Here is a 19,530-nt window from a genome sequence, read left to right on the forward strand (position 1 = left end):
ACATTCTGTGCATTTATCCAGGTTCTCAATGTGAGCTTTTGCATTGCACTGTTCTATTACGTTTAGATTTTTAAACGTCTCTTAAGCTTTTCTTGTCGCTGGCATCACAAGGTCTTATCACTCATCAGTAATCTGTGCACATCCCTGTCAATGCTCCTAGACTGTGTTCAAAGATTCACAGTCATGAGCAGGCAATTCTGTGCCACATGGGACTTTCTATGAAGATGTACGCCCCTTGCCGAGAATGTTCAGAGTCATTTTAAACTGGGCGCAGTCAACAGGCTTGGGCATTCTCATGCCTAAACCAACTAAGTGTCCATCTTGGTACTGCTGCTACTAGGTCCAGTTTCTTTTAAGGGCACCAGTTTGCGCAAGTAAACAGTTTGCTTTTCAGTGCATCCGCAAGCACCCTTGCCTTAATGTCATCTGTGGTGTATGACAATATCACCTGAAAGTATCACCTGTGCATTGTCTCTGAACTACCTGATGCCTTAATGGAGCCAGTGCACATAGTTTATAAAATTTTCTGGCCTGCTATCCAGTAGTATCCACAACCAAGTGATCCAAGATATTGTGCTGTTTCCCGAGGTAGTGCCAGCCGCCCAGGGATGTTCTGTACATGTGGGCTTAATCCTGTGCCAGACTGCCTCCTAACTGACAAGAAAGCCAGCTCCAAGACTGAACCTGACTGGTCCAGCCTGTTCCAAGGAACAACTAGAACCAAGGCCATTTCACTTCAACCAAGCTTGCCTCGTGGCTGCATTTCCTTCTCATCCTTTCACGACAAACAAAGCAGCACTTACCAGACATGGTTGGTGAGGCACAGACACAGCCCGGCCAGTCACGGACCACCGAGAACTGGTAGTGGTGGTGCTTGTGGCTCCGGTACATAACCATCGAGTGTAGCCATGCTGCATCAGAAGCACAATCTGATGTAGGAGCTGGTGGCATTAGACAATGAGGCCCTTTTGCAACAGCCACCATTTTCTGGTTTTTACTGGATACTCCTGACAACGAATACAGACCACAATGCCAATGCTTCGTACAGGCACGAGCTTCGCACAGGCCACCTGGGTGGCTTGCGAAGAGAGCAACGCTTCACTACTATTGTACCATAACAGCACTTGCCGCGCTGCTTTCCAGTTTTGGCAGTTCCTCCCACGCCCATGAAAACAGTGCTGCAGCACATGAAAGGGATGAGCCAGTTGTGACCAGCAAAGAACTGACTTCACGAAGTGCAGCCACAGGAATTTTCAAGGGGCATTGCTACAGCCTTTCACTTTAATGCAACTTCATGGTGAGTGAATCGAGAGAATTCTAAAGTTGAAAACTAGTTTAGAATTCTACCGCACATTTTGCCTTTAATGACTACTATTTTCAAAGTGACAAGCAGCTAATAAACACAGCTTAGGTTGGCAAATCTTAAGAACAAAGAATGAACACTACGCTAGAACTTCCTATAATATAGACCTCAATTTGGCCGGTGTTAACAAACAGTATCATCTCTGCCAAATGTAAGCAGGTAGCTGTGACCATAGAAAATGCAGGCTGGCGGCGGATTGTCACCGCTGTGGTCGTCAGCTGCGAGGATAACCTACATGACTGACAGGAACCTCAGCTAGCATTATCCCCCCCCCCCCCCCCCTGGATAAGATAAGCCATGAGAGTTCGTAAAGACAGCCTGCTTACTTTTGCCAAAGATGGTGCATTCTGCCACTTCACTTTGCCTCTGAGAAGAGTGGTTGTGATCGATGAATAATGGAAAGCTGGGCGAGTTGGTTCTGTTTGTAGAACATAGAACAGTAGAATGAGGATGACACAAAGGAAGACAGAACAGGTGCTAACTTCCCACTGGTTTATTCGAATAGGAAAGCAACATATACAGGTTACCATGGTGATGATGTCATTTCTCTCCTTGCTCACAAAATGCTACGCAATGGCCCAATCTCATGCTACTGCAGTGTGACAGATGGCATGGCAACGTATGTGGTGTCAGCACTACGAAAATGACAGGCTTCCACTAGCTCCCAAAAAGTTTATCTACTGTGCCAAGAACAAAGATGTAAACAGACACCAGTGGACAGCCAAGTTACCTTCGTACACAGTGATCAGTGTTTAAAAGCTAGTGAAAGCCTTTCATAATCATAAGGCCGGTGCCGCCTGTGTTAGTGAGCCATCTATCACACTGCAGGAGCATGAAATAGAGCCACAGGAGAGCATTTTGTGAGCATGGCCAGATATGGCATCATCATTGTTACCTTCAGTTGAAAGCACCACATGCTCCGACTCTCTACGTGCACCCTCTTTTTCTGCCCTATGTTATATGTGCACTGAAGGCAATTGGAAAGTATGTGGCCTGACTAATGTAACAACGGCTCTTTTTTCACATAAAATAACAGGGTGGAAAAAGCTGTTGCCCCACCACCTGTGAGCATGATTTATCGTCCATTACATTCCAAGCCAGACATACGGTTTATGTACTCGTATCACCTTGCAGCAATGCCTTCCGATGCTGCAAAACTGTACAAATGAATAGAAAGATGGTATATATACAGCCCTGCCCGAATAGCTACGCACTACATCAATGCAGCCAGTGAATTTTACCTGCTTGTAAGGCAGTCCTGAAAAGATGCTTTGAATAAACATCGCATGGAGCATGTAAGCGGCATCGTCGTCAGAGCTTCTGCTCACTGAACTATTCTAATAGCTACGATAAAACAAGTGCAATAGCTAAATCAGATGATACTACTGCAAAACGTTACCTGGCAAAAGTACTGAAAACAGAGACGCCTGGCCTGGCCTTTCCTGAAGTGATAGCACACCCCATCCTCAGAGTTCTGGAGAACTCTTGCCTACCGGGTCACAAGATTGTTGAGAACGCTATCCCCTATTGCCATAGACACCAGTAGTCTCTCCACATATGACTAGGTGAGCAGCTTCTTGTATACTGACACCTTATCAGTCACACTATGCAGTCCATTCCAAACCCATGTTCATCTGCTGTTTTCCTGCTTTTCCTCTTCCTGTCCTTTCCCGACCAATTGACTGATGTGAACGCTCTGTTCAAACCTCTTTTTCATCCTCTGCCCTATCCTGTACAAAAAGTTGGCACATGCTATACGTATGAATGTTTGTATGTATTCCCCCCTGCAATTACGCCTTCATGGCGCTGCAGAAATGTAAATAAATAAATAAATAAAAGATGGAGGCGTACAGGTTGACGAAGGAAATGAAACGCCAGGCAGCCCTTGCCACTCTGGCCACACAACACAGGAAGTTGCACACAGACCTCTTCCTGGTGAAAACAGTGTGGCATCAAAAAGGTGTGGTCCCATGGGCAAAATCATCCACTTTCGGTTCTGAGCTGGTTTTTTGCTGTCCCCGCCGCCTTAGTTCCCCGATTCAGGATGCCTCACAGCCGTTTTTTTCCCCATGAGAGCCCCATCAGCCCAGAAACATGTGCACTGATGATGCAGGCTCGGACAGGTCCATTACCACCTTTCTGAACATAGCGAAGTCTTGTGTTTACAAAGTGTGGAAAGAGCTGATGTGCTCCGATGGTGACATGGCATCTGTGATGGAAAGGAAAAGCCGTCAGTGGTCAGATTTCACCTGACTGCATGATTTTCTCCAGTGGCTGCAAGTCATCATGACTGACCCAGGAAAGGCAACGAGGGCCACTGCCATGGAGCTCCAAGACTGTCAGGCTCGCCGTGCACGAGGTATTGAGGTATCCCTCCTAAACAGTGAGGTGGGGGCAATTCCCGTTTGATAAAACTCAGGAGGATCCTCTGCTTCGGTACAAGCACTTGCTAACCAAGCTGAAGAAGCCTGAAGTGCATGGATTTTTTTTTTGCAGACAAGACACAATTTGACCAAGACCAAAAAAGCTAACCGCCGTAAGGACAAGTGGCTTTGCTCAAGCACTGATGAGGTTTCTACAGTGATGCACACAAAACTTCTGTCGTCTCTGATGGTGTTAACTGGGTGCGGCCAGTGTGACAAGGACTCCATGGCGTTTCATTTTCTGCATCAATCAATACCCTTCCATTGTGGAACAAACTGCGTGCCTAGATAGATGTGGTTAAAGTATATTGCTGTCTATGGCGATAGAGAATTATGTTCTCAAATACCTTGCATACCAGGCTTGTTCAGCGGACTAAGAAATAGTGCTTCAACAAAGAGTTAACTGCTCCAAGATGATGAATGAAAAACGTCAGCCCAATTCAGAATGAACATCAAAACACAATCTCCACAGAGGAATAAAAGAAAAGCTGCTCTGCATGATCTTCATCAATTCCATGCAAAAACAAGATTTGCAACACAAGAAGGCACATATGAATGCGCTTATGCGTTTTCCTGCATCCCTCATCTGGTTTCTGTGCTGAATTCATTACGTCATGACATGCAGACAGGACCTCCGAAATAATTTGCAATGAAAAAGAAAGCTACAATGCACCTTATGTGTGTCGGCCGAGATGTTTGTAATGCCATCACAGCGGAAGTCAAAAGGGGGAACCCCGCTTCATATATTAATGGAAACCAGAAAGCCTCCGAGGCAGGTGTCAATGTGGAAAGGGATGTTGCACTTTGCCCCCAAGAGGGAACGGAAGGAATTAGTGAAGCGGAAGCCCATTGACGAGTAAGCGGTAAGATGGACAGCAGAGGAATGCAGGATATGGCTGCAGAAAAGATGTTCAGCTTTAACTGAGGAGGACTATCTTAATGCTCAAACAATGAACGATAATCTCATAGCTATCATTACCAAATGTGCATTAGAAGTAGGCAGTAGGCTCGTTCAACAGGGTACTGGCAAGCTATCTGAGGAGACGAAAGATCTTATTAAGGAACGCCAAAGCATGAAGGCGTCTATCCCCACAGACAGAACAGAAGTGGCAGAGTTATCAAAGTTAACAAAAAAGCTTCAGGTAGCCAACATAAGAAAGGTGGTAATATGGATAGAATCGAGCATGTTCCGAAGAACGGAGGTAGCCTAAAAGCAGTGAAGAGAAAGCTAGGCATAGGCAAAAATCACATGTATGCATAAAGAGACAACGAGGGCGATGTGATTAGCAACATGGGTAAGATAGGTAAAGTAGGCGAAGTCCTCTACACAAACCTATGCAGTAACCAATGTAATGAGGATGTAAATGGCGCAGGCAGTGTCACACAGCAATGGGACATCCCGCCAGTAACGACAGAGGAAGTAAAAGAAGCCTCAGGAGCAATGCAAAGGGGGAAAAGAGCCGGTGAACACCAGGTAACAGCAGATATGTTGAAGGACGAATGGAAGATTGCGCCAGAAAAACTAGCCACCCTGTATACACAATGCCTCGTGACCTCGAGCATAACAGAAGCTTGGAAGAACACTAACATAATCTTAATGCATAAGAAAGGAGATGTCAAGGACTTCAAAAATCGCAGCCCGATAAGTTTACCATTCACTGCCTATAATGTGTTCACTAAGATAATCACTAATAAAGTCGGGAATACCTTAAACTTCAATCGACCGAATTATCTGGCAAGCTTCAGTTAAAGACATTCAACAACAGACCATTATCACACTATCAATCATGTGGTTGAGAAATGTGCAGAACATAACCAACCGCTATATAGCCTTCATAGATTAGCAGAAAGCATCTGACTCAGTCAAAACCTCAGCAGTCATGCAGGCACTGCGGAATCAGGCTGTAGAAAAGACTGATGCAAAAATACTGGAAAGTATCTATAACAACCGCACAGCTACTATAGTCCTTCATAAAGTCAGCAATAAAATTCCAATAAGAAAGGGTGCAAGGCAGGGAGACACGATCTCGCCAATGCTATTCACTGCCCGTTTACAGGAGGCGTTCTGAGGCATGGATTGGGAACAGTTGCGGATAAGGGATAATAGAGTTGCGGATAAGAGGTGGGCGTGGAGGCACCGCAGCAGCAATGGCCTCATGCTGGCCTCTGTTCCTTGTGCAGTTTCTCGGCGCTTTCTTGGACCCCTGCCGATATGGCCCTTCATCGGCTCCGGCCTGCGGCAGCCTCGTCGCAGACCCGTCCTTGGATCTGTTTCCCAACAGTCCTGACGCGCTAGCCTTCAACTCTTCATACCAATTTGCGTCGGCTGCTTGAATCAAGTGGTGGCGCTAGGAGACTTCGCTGCAAACAAGGCATCTGGAGGAACATGCGGCGCTGACATCGGCAACAAAACCGAGCATCCCGAGCACCGTTGTCAGTGGGCGTGGAAGCACCGCAGCAGCAATGGCCTCACGCTGGCCTCTGTTCCCTTGTGCAGGTCAGTCAACTTCCCTATGAATGTTTTAAATCTGATGACCGGTGTTCAGTTGTGCTTCCACGCCCAGAAGCAGTGCTGCAACCCTTCAGTGTTCTTTTGTTGATATGTGGTGATGTAGAGAGTAACCCTGGTCCAGGAAACGCGTCGCTCCCGGAAATGTCGAAAATCCTGGATGACATACGTCAAAGGTCCATTCGCATAGAAGCAGCCCAGGCTACGATGTCTGACGACTTATCCGAGTTGAAGCGAGACCAACAGGCGGCAACACGCGATATTGCCGATATCAGAAAGCGTCTCGAAGCTGTAGAAAACGTAGCGACTGGCTTTGAAAACTTGCAACGGGATCTTTGCGATACACGTAAAGCACTTGAACTTGTGCAAAAGGAAACACATGCTTTGCGTGCTCGTTTAGATGATAGCGAGGACCGCTCACGGTGTGACAACCTTATCTTTTATGGATTTGATGATAGCTCCACCAAGACTAACCAGCAATGTGAAGAAAAAGTTCTTAACCTTATTGCCGAAACATTAGAACTCTCTTTAACGAGTGACTGTATTGCTCGTGCGCACAGAATCTGTAGATTCGACGAGAACAAAACCAGGCCCGTGATAGTAAAATTCGCCGCGCATAAAACCAAGGTGCAGGTGCTGAAGGAAAAGGGAGTATCTATGAGTGAAGATTTTTCTGCGGCGACACGTAAGGCGAGAAAGCGGCTAATTGACTATGCGAAAGAGTTTGGTTTAAAAGTCAATTTAAGGCACAACAAACTAATTGCCAATTGCAAATGCTATGGATATAATGCGGAAACTGACCTAGTGTTTGAAATTGGACCTGCTCTAAGCAGCGAACCCATTGAGTCTCCGCGCTCCCTTCGCTCTGGTCAAACTCTAGCTGGTACTGGAACGTAGGGGCCCGCTAGGGGTGGTGATACTGCCATTGAGAACATTGGTCTGAGTGTGGTTTTTACTAACATACGAAGTCTTTTGCCCAAAAGAGATGACTTGAGTGCACTGATAAATGATTGTAGAGCTGATATTATTGCCTTAACAGAGACATGGCTGTCTCATAATGTGTCCAACAGTGAACTATTTTTTTGTGAAAAAAATTACAACATATTTCGATGTGACAGATATGAAAGGCAAGGTGGTGGTGTTTTACTTGCTGTCAACGACCGAATTGAATGCTTTCGTGTTGGCGTAGTGACTAGTTTAGAAATTGTGTGGTGCTGTATAACTTTTCGTTTTAAGAAAATTGTTATTGGTGTGTGCTATCGACCCCCGTCAAGCCCCATTAGTTTCTGTGAAGATTTGCACGACTGCCTCAATAAAATTTCTGTGCGCTTTCCGGGTGTGAGCATTTTTCTTTTAGGAGATTTCAACTTCCCAGACATTGAGTGGAATCATGATAGTCCAGTCTTTCTTTCTGCGTGTTCCAATTCTAACCACTTCCTCCACTTGTGTTCGGATTATCGCAACTTATTGAGCTCCCCACACGTGTCACTCCCACTGCCTCATCCCTCCTTCATCTCATCCTCACATCGTGTCTTCTATCATTCATTTGCCTGGGCTAAGCGATCACATGATAATCAACCTCTCTCTACCCCTATCACGCTCACGTAAGCAGTTCAAATACATCAGAGATTACAGCAAGGCTGACTTCCAGGCTATTCATAACAATATGTCTTTATTTTTAGATGAATTTTTGAGTGCTTATCTCGATCGTAGCGTACATCATAACTGGGAGATCTTCAAATCTAGTTTCTGACCTCGTAAATAAATACATACCCATCAAAAAGGTATATAGCAACAGTGCTGCACCCTGGTACAACAGGTATCTTAATAGGCTTTCCAATAAGAAAAAAAGACTTTTCAGGACAGCTCGCTTCACACACTCTGCTGTCAGGTGGTCCGCGTATAAAGCCGCTGCAGTCGCTTATTCAAAGGCATTAAAATCAAGCAAATTTACCTTCTTTAATCAGACTCTTCCAGCTATGCTAAGCAATGACCCGAAGCAGTTTTGGAACACAGTGAAAGGCAAACGAAATACCACCATACAATACCACCATACAATACAATACAATACCACCATACAACCATTTACCCCGGATGGGGATCCAGTTCCTGACCACCTGTGCGCATCGCTTCTCAATAGCACTTTTATCCAAGCCTTCTCTAGCCCCACCGGCACTTCCGTCCTACCTTCGTTCATAGAATATCACTTTTTACCGATGGATCCCATCGTCATCTCCTCAGAAGGAATTCGTGGCATTATTAACCAACTTAAAATGTCATATAAATGAAATGAAATTTAAACGCACACGAAAAACGCGTCCGCTTAAATTTCGGCTGGCTAGGAGCGGCTGGCAAAGGCCAGCGGTTGCAGCACGCCATCGAATTCCTGTAGGAGAACTGCTCCTAAACCCAGATCGCTCGCGTCAGTCTGGACTACGAACTGTCTGGTCAGGTCGGGTAGCCTGAGCTGCGCTGTCTCGGCAATGGCACTAGACAGGAGGCGAAAGGATCGCTCTTGCTCGGGCTCCCGTCGCCACGCTGCAGTTTTTCCCAAGAGCTTGGTCAAGGGTGCCTGCACGCGGGCACAGAACGATTAAAGTTGGCCATTCCCAGACAACGGCGGGGGCCGCGTACGTCCTTGGGCGCGGGAAATTCGAGTATGGCTCGAAGTTTCTCCGCATCTGGCTCAATGGAGCCCTCGCCCAGCGTGAACCCTAGTAACTGAACCCGGGTCCGCGCTATTTGGGCTTTCGCAGGATTAAAAGTCATCCCAGCAGCCCGTACCCTCTCGAGCACGTCGGCAATGTGGCCTAAGTGCTCATCGAAGGTTAGTGAATAAATCACGATATCGTCCAGGTAGCACATGGCGTGGGACCATTTCGCTTCCCCCAGGACGCGGTCCATGAGCCTCTGAAAAGTCGCAGGACCATTGCAGAGACCAAAGGGCATACGAGTGAACTCAAACAGCCCTCTGTGACACGTGAACGCGGTCTTAGACCGGTCAGTGTCAGCCATCTGGACCTGTAGGTAACCTTTGGAGGCATCTAGCGTGGAAAAGTACCGCGCGCTGCCCAGGTTTCCTACGATTGAGCTGATCGTCGGGAGCGGATAGGCATCCTTGCGAGTCAGCGCATTTAGACGGCGATAATCCACACACAAACGGTGGCTGCCATCTTTCTTAGGCACCAACACCACCGGAGACGCCCAGGCGCTGGACGAGCGGCGGATAATGTCCGCCGACAGCATCTCATCCAGCAACCCATCAATCACCTGCCTTTTCGCAAGGCTGATGGGTCTAGGGTTGCACTTCAAAAGAAGCGCGTCTCCAGTGTGGATCTTGTGGCTCACTAAAGTGGTACAGCCAGGTTGATCCGTGAAAAGCTCATCCTACTGACGCAATAGCGCTGTCAAACGAGCATTCTGTGTGTCATCCAATGTTACCGCACAGGCGGCCAGCGGATGTGGTGCCTGGTCGTGCCGCGCCGCTCGGTCCCAAAGGGGAGGCTGAACGACGGAACGCTCGACACAAGGGCGTGACCCCGTCCGCTGAGCGAGGCACTCTCCGAACGCCTTCACTGCGCAGGCAGATACTGACGCCGGTGGGCTAATGAACGGCTTAAGCTGGGAAAATGGTCCGTCGCGATAGGCGCCATTCACAATGTCCACCACGATCCCGGTTTTCAGGAGAAAGTCCCTTCCGAGAATCATGGGCACACTGAGCCCTGGGAGATGGATGAAACGCGTGCGTCTCGTCCGCTCTCCCCACCTGACAGTCAGCCTCGCGGCGCCAGCCGAATGGGCTACGCCTTTCGCAAGGTTGAATGCCGTACGGCAGTCCCGCAAGCGCACAGAGTGCTTTTGCAAGTGGGACAACACCTCTTCACCGAACAAGGAAGCGCTGGCTCCCGTATCCAGTAACGCCGAAAATTCGCGGCCAGCAATGGTGACCGGAATAAACGGCGCGTACGCATTAGCAAGGCAGCTTGCTCTGTACGCAGAGGGAATTAGCAGAGATTGGGCCGGTGATCCCTTTACGACCGACCCCCGCCGCCGTTTCCCTGCCTCGGAGGAGGCCTGGCTACGGTGCATTCTCTTGCTAAGTGGCCCCTCTCTTGGCAGCGGAAACAGCGCACACCGCCGCGAGCTTGGTCGCGGGACAATGACGCCTCTCCCTGCCTGGGTCCGCCCGCTGCACGACCAAAGGGTCGGACGAGTTGGGTTTCCCCCTCCGCTGTGCGTTGGAGCGCTTGGCGCCCTGCAGCACACGCTTCACAAAACGGTGCAGCGCAGGCTGCCGTCTCCCGTACGAGTAGGGATCGAGAGCTCTGTCGCTCAACTCCCATGCCTCGTTTTGCCCGCTAACAGCTGCAAAGGCAGGTTGGGCGGGTGGTCGCCGGTTGGGTAAGGGCAAGGCCCCTCTCCATGCACAGCGTGGCTCAAGGGCCTCGCTTGCCGGCGGTGGCGGACGATAGGCGCGCGCGGCGAGAATGTCGCCTTGAATGCGCTTTGCCTCGGCGGCCAGCTCCTCCAAATCTCGGAATCGGCCGCCGCGCAGGTAAGCCGAAAAGGTCGGATGTGCCTGCCTGATCGTCCTTTCGACACGCTCCTCGTTCGAGGCTCTGGGCTCGGCGATTGAGAAAAGGTCTTCCATCGCATGAACATACTCTTGCAGCGACTCATCCGGAGCCTGAGTACGGAGCTCCAGCTATCACCGCATCCTACGCTCGTAGTCAGCGGGCAGGAATTCGCGCAGGAATGCTGCACGGAACTCCTCGAGAGTCGCTGCCCGGTGGCCGGAAAGCCGATGCCACCGAGCTGCCGTGTCAGTCAGCGCTGCGGGGATGATGTGTGCAAGCACCACCTGCTCAGTGAGACCCATAGTTCTCTGATAATGGGTGAGGGACTCAAGGAAATCCCGGGCACTGAGTAGGTCATCATACCCGCGGTATGTTGGCATGGGCAACTTGACCGCGGGGTGAGACAACTTCGGCGTGGCCAAAAGCGTCCCAACGGCCCCTGACAGCGACTGGATCATGTGGGCGGCACTGGCTAGCAGCGCCTGCGCCTCGGCCTCAGTGGAGGTTTGGGCGGGCTGCACGAACGAGGGAGGCAAGGCTCCTAGTTCGATGAGCGGCGCGGTTTCCACAGGGAACCGGGCCAGCGCCTCGCCGTTCCCAGAGCAGAATTGACTGCTCGCGGGGCACGGCTGCTGTTGTTCGAAACTGCCGGTTGCGGCAGCGTGACACGAACTGCTTTCGCACTGGGCGGAAAGCGTGCACAGCTGAGGCATGTGACCAGCGGATGCACCGCAGGGTGCTCCCGATACAGCTCCAATGGGAGCCGCGTGGTCGACATTTTGGGTTGTGTCGCCGTAAACCCCAACGGGGGCCGCGGCCAGCCACGGTGTCTGGCTATTCGAAGGAACAGCAGCCAGCGGATCAAACGACGCTACAACTCCGTAGGGAGCCGACATGTAGCTGCCGAGTGCCCCGCTGGGGGTGGTAGACATGGTGCGCAAGCGTGATCGGCAAGGCGACCTGCTCAGCTATTGTGCCATCAAAGGCGTAAGCACCAATGACTTAGCACGTTGGGTGCCAGTTGTGGGTTTCTAAGTGGACACAGGCCACCAACCACCGCGGGTTCGAGCTTCGCGTGAGCCCAGGGTTCCGATCAGCCGTCACCACACACACACTGGGACACCGATGCGGTGCACTCAACCTCCGCTGGGAGGAGAGCGATTCGCCTCAAAGAAATAGGCCTCCAAGTTCACCGAGGAGACGTTTATTCACGATGTCCTCCAGCTGATACACACACACTCAATCGTCACCCCATCCCGGGGGCGCGCGAGGAGCAAGGCTCTGCTGCGCGCACAAAGCGACTCGAGCAATGCGCGCCGCTAGCACACCGCTGCAGGAGAATGTCCCCGCGGCAGTGCTGTGATGTCTCTCTCGTGTCAACCGTTGGGCCGGTTGCGAGAGAGAGTGAGCAAACAACGCAATGTACACTTGCTCAGCGGCGGTGGTGGAAGCAACATCGGCACAGAGTAACTGCAAATCCTTCACTCTGCAGTTCTTGACCAGGCTTGCAGCGATACACCTGGTGAACTAAAGTGGCAAGAGCGACGACGATCGGCCCCGCAAGATAACGACACAAGCAGCGCCAGCCAGGAGCATAGAAAAGGACAAGGCTCACCTGTGCCCCCCACACTTGCTCAGCGGCGGTGGCGGAAGCAACATCGGCAAATCCTTCACTTTGCAGGTTGGTGTACTTTCACTTATTGAAGTCATAAGAAACCTTCTGCCAAATGCCGCCGCCGCTTGAGTCTGTGCTGTTGCTATAGTTGTTTTCTATTGTGCCGCATGCTTTTCCATCGCGAGTGCTATGGGTGATCCTGTTTGTGATATATGCCTGGTTTGTAATCAGTCACTTCCAGCAGAGGGCTCGTCCCTTAACTGCTCAGAATGCCGATACGGTTTCCACTTAGGTGCTTGTTCTAATACGACCAAAATTGCCCACAAAGCAATGACAGATATCGATAAAAAAAGTTGGAAGTGTCAAACATGTGTAGTTTCAGCTGCTCGAGGCTCAAAAATTGCAACAAAAGTACAGAAGGAGCAGTCTCTGACAGAAAGGATGCTAATGGAAATCAACAAAAAGCTCTGTGAACTACCGGAAATCAAACAGAAGTTACATGCCCTTTTCCAGGTCAAAGAGACAGTGGAAAGTATGGAAAACTCTTCTTTCAGATCAGTACGATGAAGCGGTGGCCAAAATGCAGCTTCAGTCGACTGAGATTGTCACTTTATCAAAAAGGGTTGAAAAGATTGAGGCACAGATTCAGTCAGAGAACACTAACCCGGAAGTCTGCGAACTACGACAGCAAATAAACAGTCTGGAACAGTACAGCAGGCGGAATAACTTGGAAGTACATGGACTTGCGCAAACCAAAAATGAAAACTTGTTCCAAGAAATCAATGCTTTAGCCCAGGACCTAGAGCTTCCTCAGTTGACTGAGCACGACGTTGAAGGCCTTCACAGACTGCCCGCTAAACGTGGCAAAACCCCGGCAGTTCTGGTTCGCTTTTCCTCACGTGCTACGAAGGACCAATGGATGGCAAAGAAGCAAAGTATGCGGGAAGCTGAATCCACAGTGTACTTTCTTGACAATTTAACAGCGCAGAACAAAAAGCTCATGTGGATGATGAGGACAAGGGCCACCGAAAAGCAGTACGAATATGCTTGGCACAGTAATGGAAAGCTTTTTGTGCGCAAGTGCCAGGGTGAAACGGCAATACGGATCGCGTGTGTTGCTGACCTGGAAAATATCATCTGAGCAGGCACCGCCTCTACTTCGCCTTACTGATCAGTTTTTTTTTCATGATTTTCCTTTTATGGCATCACAAACAAAGCCTCTTTACTACGATGCTTTATCTTTTAACTCTGCGGTGCGCAGTTGTCTTGTTCACGAAAATGACAGGATGTCAGTCTTTCATGTGAATATTAGAAGTCTAAAATATAAGCACTTTGAAATGCAATCAGCTTTGGATTCCCTGAATCACAGATTTGATATACTAGCGTACACCGAAACATGGTTCACAAATCAAAATGATGTTATCTTCTTTCGTGGCTACAAGTTTGAAGGCGTGTTCAGAGAAAACCGTAGAGGAGGTGGCGTCGCATTGTATGTTAAAGAAAACCTTGACTATGAAGTTTTATCAGATTTTTCTCTAGTCGATACCCACTACGAATCGGTTGCTATAAAATGTTGTGGAACACTGATCGCTTGCATTTATCGACCCCCATCTAGTGAAAGTGCCGAATTTATCAAGTTTGTGTGTGATCTTCTTGAATATGCTTGTATCGTAAATATCCCTGTTGTTTTGGTTGGAGACTTTAACATTGATCTTTTGACAAACAGCTCCCCGTGACGTCTTTTTTGTGAAGCCATTGATGCATTTCTCTGCACCAATGTTATTCAGTCACCAACAAGAATAACCTTAGAGAGGCACTCATTATTAGATTTATGTGTTACAAATCATGAGTTATCAAGAATGCTATCAGGTGTGCTTACATTTGATTTGAGCGACCATCTGCCTATATTCTGTTTTTTTCCTCGGGCGATAAAAAAAAGGAAGCAAGTACCAACTCCCCAGACAGTATATCGCAGTTTCAATCAAGAAAACGTAGCTAGGTTTAGATCCATGATGGAAAGCACTGCCTGGAGCGAAGTTTACAATGAGTTAAATCCTAGTATAGCGTACAATATCTTTCTTCAGTTAGTAAAAAGCAAATATGATACCGCATTTCCTTTGACAGTGGGAAAAACTCACAAAAAGTCTCGAAAGACGTGGGTTACGAGAGAGTTATATCGACGAATTCAAACCCGTGACAGGCTTTTTGACAAATTCATCCAATCAAAAGATCCAGTCATACTTAAGGAATACAAAAAACTTAGAAATAAGTTAGGCTCTGATATTAAAAAAGCTAAGAAACAGTATTATCAGAATAAATTTTCAGCAGTTTCCAATTGCCCTAAGAAAATATGGGATTGTTTGAGCGACCTCATGGGAAGGGGAAGGGCGACAACCCATATTCCCAGCACATTAACATTCAATGGTGTTGAATACAGTGGTGCTGCTTTGGCAGACAAGTTTAATGCTCATTTCCTATCCTCTGGCGAATCATCTCAGAAGCAGGATAGAAATCATGAAATTGGTCAGTATATTGCCTCTCCAATTGGTAGTTCCATATTCTTGAATCCTTGCAGTGAACATGAAGTATTCACATTCCTTAGAAGCCAAGACAAATCCACTGCGGCAGGCACAGATGAAATTAAGGCCGAGCCTATTATTGCTGTTGCCGATCTAATTAGCTTGCCCTTGCAGCATATATGTAACAACGCGTTAGTTCAAGGTATTTTTCCAGATGGTATGAAAACTGCCAGAGTGGTTGTTTTACACAAAGGTGGTCCTTATGACAATATAAACAACTACAGACCTCATATCTGTACTCCCTTTGTTTTCTAAACTGCTGGAATATTTGATCAAAATCAGACTGTGTAAGTTCTTTGACGACAGAGAAATTTTTGTTAACGAACAGTTCGGATTTCGCGAGAAGTCAACAGAAATGGCATTGCATAGTATAAAGGAAAAAATATTTTCTAATATGGATGACAAACAATTTACAATTGGGCTTTTTTTAGATTTCAGGAAGGCATTTGATTCAGTTAAACATGACATTTTATTTTATAAGCTACCGTTGTATGGCATTCGAGGAGTTGCCTTAAATCTGATCCGTAATTATCTTTCCGGTCGCGTGCAGTATACATGTTTGAATGGTCATCAATCACAACCTGGTCAATTAATATACGGTGTTCCAGAAGGGTCTATTTTTGGTCCAATATTTTTCATTCTTTATATCAATGATATAATAGCCATCCCTCGAACTCCCACAATAATTTTATATGCAGATGATACCAGTGTATTTTTTTCTGGCATGCATCTTAGTAATATTCAGGCTGAGGCAAATGCATGGTTACAAGAATTGTCTTTATGGTTGAATGTAAATAAACTAGAGTTAAATGTTAATAAAACAAAGCTTATTGTATTTAAGGCACGCAACAAGCCTGATAACAGTGAAATTAAGCTTACATTCAAAAATAGCGTAATTGAGCGTGTTTCTTCCTACAAATTTTTAGGCATAATCTTTGAAGAACACTTGAGTTGGACCCTGCATATTAATAAGATTCATGCCAGCATATCAAGGTCATTATATGTATTATATAAACTTCGAGACCTTGTTCCGAAATGGCTGAAGTGGCAATTATATTATACCCTAATTCAATCACATTATTGTTTACTTGTTTGGGGATCTACAACGAAAACTAACCTCACGAGGCTGATAACATTATAGAAAAAAGCAATACGATATGTCGAAAACCTTGCATACAATGATCACACAGGTTTGTACTTCTCTAAGCATTCTATTCTAAAAGTCAATGAATTATTTGAGTTGAAACTGCTTTCTTATGTGTTTAACGATTTCAAACATCATCCCACTAAATATGTTCAATTAAACTCTAGTAGTGACGCGCCTTATAAATTAAGACACGTCAGTTACAGAGTACCATTCGTAAGGACTAACTATGGAACCGAAATGCTTTCATATTTAATTCCCAGTCTTCTAAATAAACATACACAGGCCATAGAAATTATTCAGAAATCTGTTTCCCAAAAGTCTTTCAATAGAAATGCTAAAGCTTACCTCCTTTCTCGCCCGAATTATTAAAGGGTTGTTCACGCAGAAATTCTTGATGTCCCTGTTTTTCCGTCAACTGTGTGAATTCTCGCGTTTTTCTTGTTGTGATGTGCCTTGTAAATATTTACTTTAATTATGTGATTGCAAAAGTATGCACCTTCCTCCTACTTTCACCTTGTGTAATTATGTGTTGTTTTTTGTAATGAGAGTGTATGAAGCTCTTGCTTCTTTTGCCGCTTGTCCTGAGCATTGTGTCGGGTGCTTGGGCCCCGTCAGGCAGAGTGCATCTGCCTTTTGCCCCTGTATCCGAGACCTTGTTGTCTAAAATAAAGATCTATCTATCTATCTATAATGTATGCCTGTCGGAGGTCGCTGGACCCCGCTGGACAGGCTCCAGCCGCTGCAGGTCAGAGGACACGTGCGGGCGAGGTAGAGTAAGCACTGGTCCGAACGGCAAAGGCCGCCACGGACAAACAGTAGCGTACGCACCTTACGCTGTCTCGGAGGGATCTCTGTCTCGGGGCCCCGCTCGGACGGTCGCGCGGTGCGCGGCCACCCAAGCGGGTCCCGAAATCCCGCCAAAAGGCACCAATGGCAAAGGCCGTTGGGGAGCCGGGGCGGAGCTGTGGCCAAATGACAGTGATTAGTCACCTAGCCGCCTCTCCACCGCCTGAGGCGGGAGCAAGGGAAAGAGGAGAAACAACGCGGGAAGCCGGTACAGCCGCGCAAAGACAACGGCGGAAAGCCAGGATTCCCACAATGTAAAGTTCTAGAGCACATAATATTTACTCATCTTGTTAATTTCCTAGAATCAAACCAGTTCTGTACTCCGAAACAGCATGGTTTTCGCAAATTCTTCTCATGTGAAACGCAGTTAATGATTTTCACTAAAGACTTGCATGTTTCTTTAGACTCTGGACTCATTACTGATTGTTTATTCTTAGATTTTTCAGAAGCCTTCGATAAAGTCAGTCATTCTCTTTTACTGTTAAAGCTGAGCCAACTTAACATTGACCCTAATGTACTCAATTGGATTTGTGCCTTTCTTAGTAACCGTGCTCAGTTCGTCATCGCCAATAACCACGACTCATCACCAGTGCCAGTACAGTCAGGTGTGCCCCAGGGGTCGGTCCTTGGCCCGTTATTATTTGTAATATACATCAATGATTTACCTTTAAAGATTTCATCTAACATGTGCTTGTTTGCTGACGACTGCGTAATTTACAGAGTAATTAATAACAGTGATGATATTGCTCAGCTACAGACAGACTTAAATAAAACTTATGACTGGTGTCAATCGTGGAAAATGGAATTAAACATATTTAAATGCAAATGCATGTGCGTAACCCGTAACCAGCAAACAAGCCCAGATTATTTTATTAACGACACTCAGCTGAATCCAGTCTCGTCTTACAAGTATCTGGGCGTTAATGTTTGTTCTAGCCTTTCTTGGAAAGCTCATATCAGGTTGATTACTTCAAAGGCTAGCCGCATGCTAGGGTACGTCCGCAGGAATTTTTCATCCTCTCCACCTTCACTGAAAATGCTACTGTACGCTACACTCATTCGTTCGCAACTAGAGTACGCATGTTCAATTTGGGATCCTCACACCATCACATTAACACATGAACTCGAGGCCGTGCAGAATCGAAGCGTCCGTTTCATCGTTGGAAACTACCATCGCACTGCCAGTGTAACAAAAATGAAATCTAATCTTAAACTCCCCTTACTCTCCACTCGCCGTAAGCTATCACGCATTTGCCTCTTCCATAAAATTTACTATCACAATCCTTGCCTGAAAGCCATCTGTGTAAAGGCACCATCTTTCATCTCGCCTCGCATAGACCACAATCAAAAAGTAGCTGTTCCACACTGCCGCACAGTGACCTGCTCTAATTCCTTCCTCCCTAAAACATGTCGTGACTGGAATAATCTTTCACCCACAGCCACCTGTGTTAGCGACACTGCGCGTTTTCAAAGCAAATTACTCGCACTGTTAGAATCAGACCAATTGTGATATGTTGTTTACTCATATATAGACTACATAAGGTTTCTTTTTTTGTAATCCTTTTATTTATTTCTTTTTACTCCTGTACTTTTGTTCTCAATGTTTTCCTCCTCTGTCTCTAGGATCTTTCAATATTGTTCGTATATATAGCCCTGCTTTTGATCTATGTATTGTTTTCTTCACTGTCCCACCCCCTCTGTAATGCGAAAGTCCTGAGGGTAAAATGAATGAAATGAAATAGAGAATACCTGAGTAATCCGCGATTTGCTGATGACACTGCCTTGCTTAGTCACTCAGGGGTGAACTGCAAAGCATATGATCAATGAATTAGACAGGCAGAGCAGAATGGTGGGTATAAAAATTAACATGAAGAAAACCAAAGTAATGTCCAACAGTCTCGCAAGGGAACAGCAGTTCACAGTTGGTAGCGAGGTGCTGGAAGAGGTAAGGGAACATGTGCAGGTAGTGACCACTGATCCGGATCATGAGAGGGAAATAACTAGAAGAATGGGGTAGAGCCCATATAGAAGCAGGTTGTCTCAGATCAGGAATGGCAGTTTACCAAGATCCCTAAAGAGATAAGTATACAAAAGATGTATTTTACCAGTACTCACCTATGGGGCAGAAACATGAGGGCTAACAAAAAGGGTTCAGCTTAAGTTAAGAAAGAAAAATAATAGGTTTAACATTAGGAGCCCGGAAGAGGGCAGAGCAGGTGAGAGAACAAACGCGGGTTAATGACATAATAGTCAAAATCAAGAGGAAGAAATGGCCTTGGGCAGGGCATGTAATGCGAAGGCAAGATAACCGCTGGTCCTTAAGGGTAGCAGAGTGGATTCCAAGAGAAAGGAAGTGTAATGGGGTGGCAACAAAGTTAGGCAGGCGGATGAGATTAAGAAGTTTGCAGAGATATGGTGGTTGCAGCTGGCAAAGGACAGGCTTAATTAGAGAGACAAGGGAGAGGTCTTTG

General features: G+C 46.9%; 1 protein-coding gene across 33 annotated transcripts in view; it reads right to left on the minus strand.

Annotated features, from left to right (window-relative positions):
- Window positions 1-19,530, minus strand: part of LOC149326128 (uncharacterized) — a 53,131-nt gene that overhangs the window by 24,846 nt on the left and 8,755 nt on the right. For 15 of the 33 annotated variants that reach the window (XR_016286007.1, XR_016286008.1, XM_089562590.1 and 12 more), the window contains 2 exons: window positions 18,809-18,864; window positions 804-911 (listed from right to left, as the gene is read on the minus strand). Coding sequence is in view for 28 of the 33 variants with exons in the window: in XM_089562590.1 (XP_089418716.1) it covers window positions 804-897 (94 nt within the window). In the remaining 5 variants the exon portion in view is untranslated. Of the gene's footprint in view, window positions 1-803; window positions 912-1,689; window positions 1,782-17,041; window positions 17,176-18,808; window positions 19,526-19,530 lie in introns of those variants that run through there. The other 18 variants (XM_089562601.1, XM_089562579.1, XM_089562578.1 and 15 more) reach the window with 5 other exon arrangements.

The sequence above is a fragment of the Amblyomma mixtum genome, chromosome 10 (genome assembly GCF_055824585.1).
Source record: "Amblyomma mixtum isolate Tamu chromosome 10, ASM5582458v1, whole genome shotgun sequence".
NCBI classification, from domain to species: Eukaryota; Metazoa; Arthropoda; class Arachnida; order Ixodida; family Ixodidae; genus Amblyomma; species Amblyomma mixtum.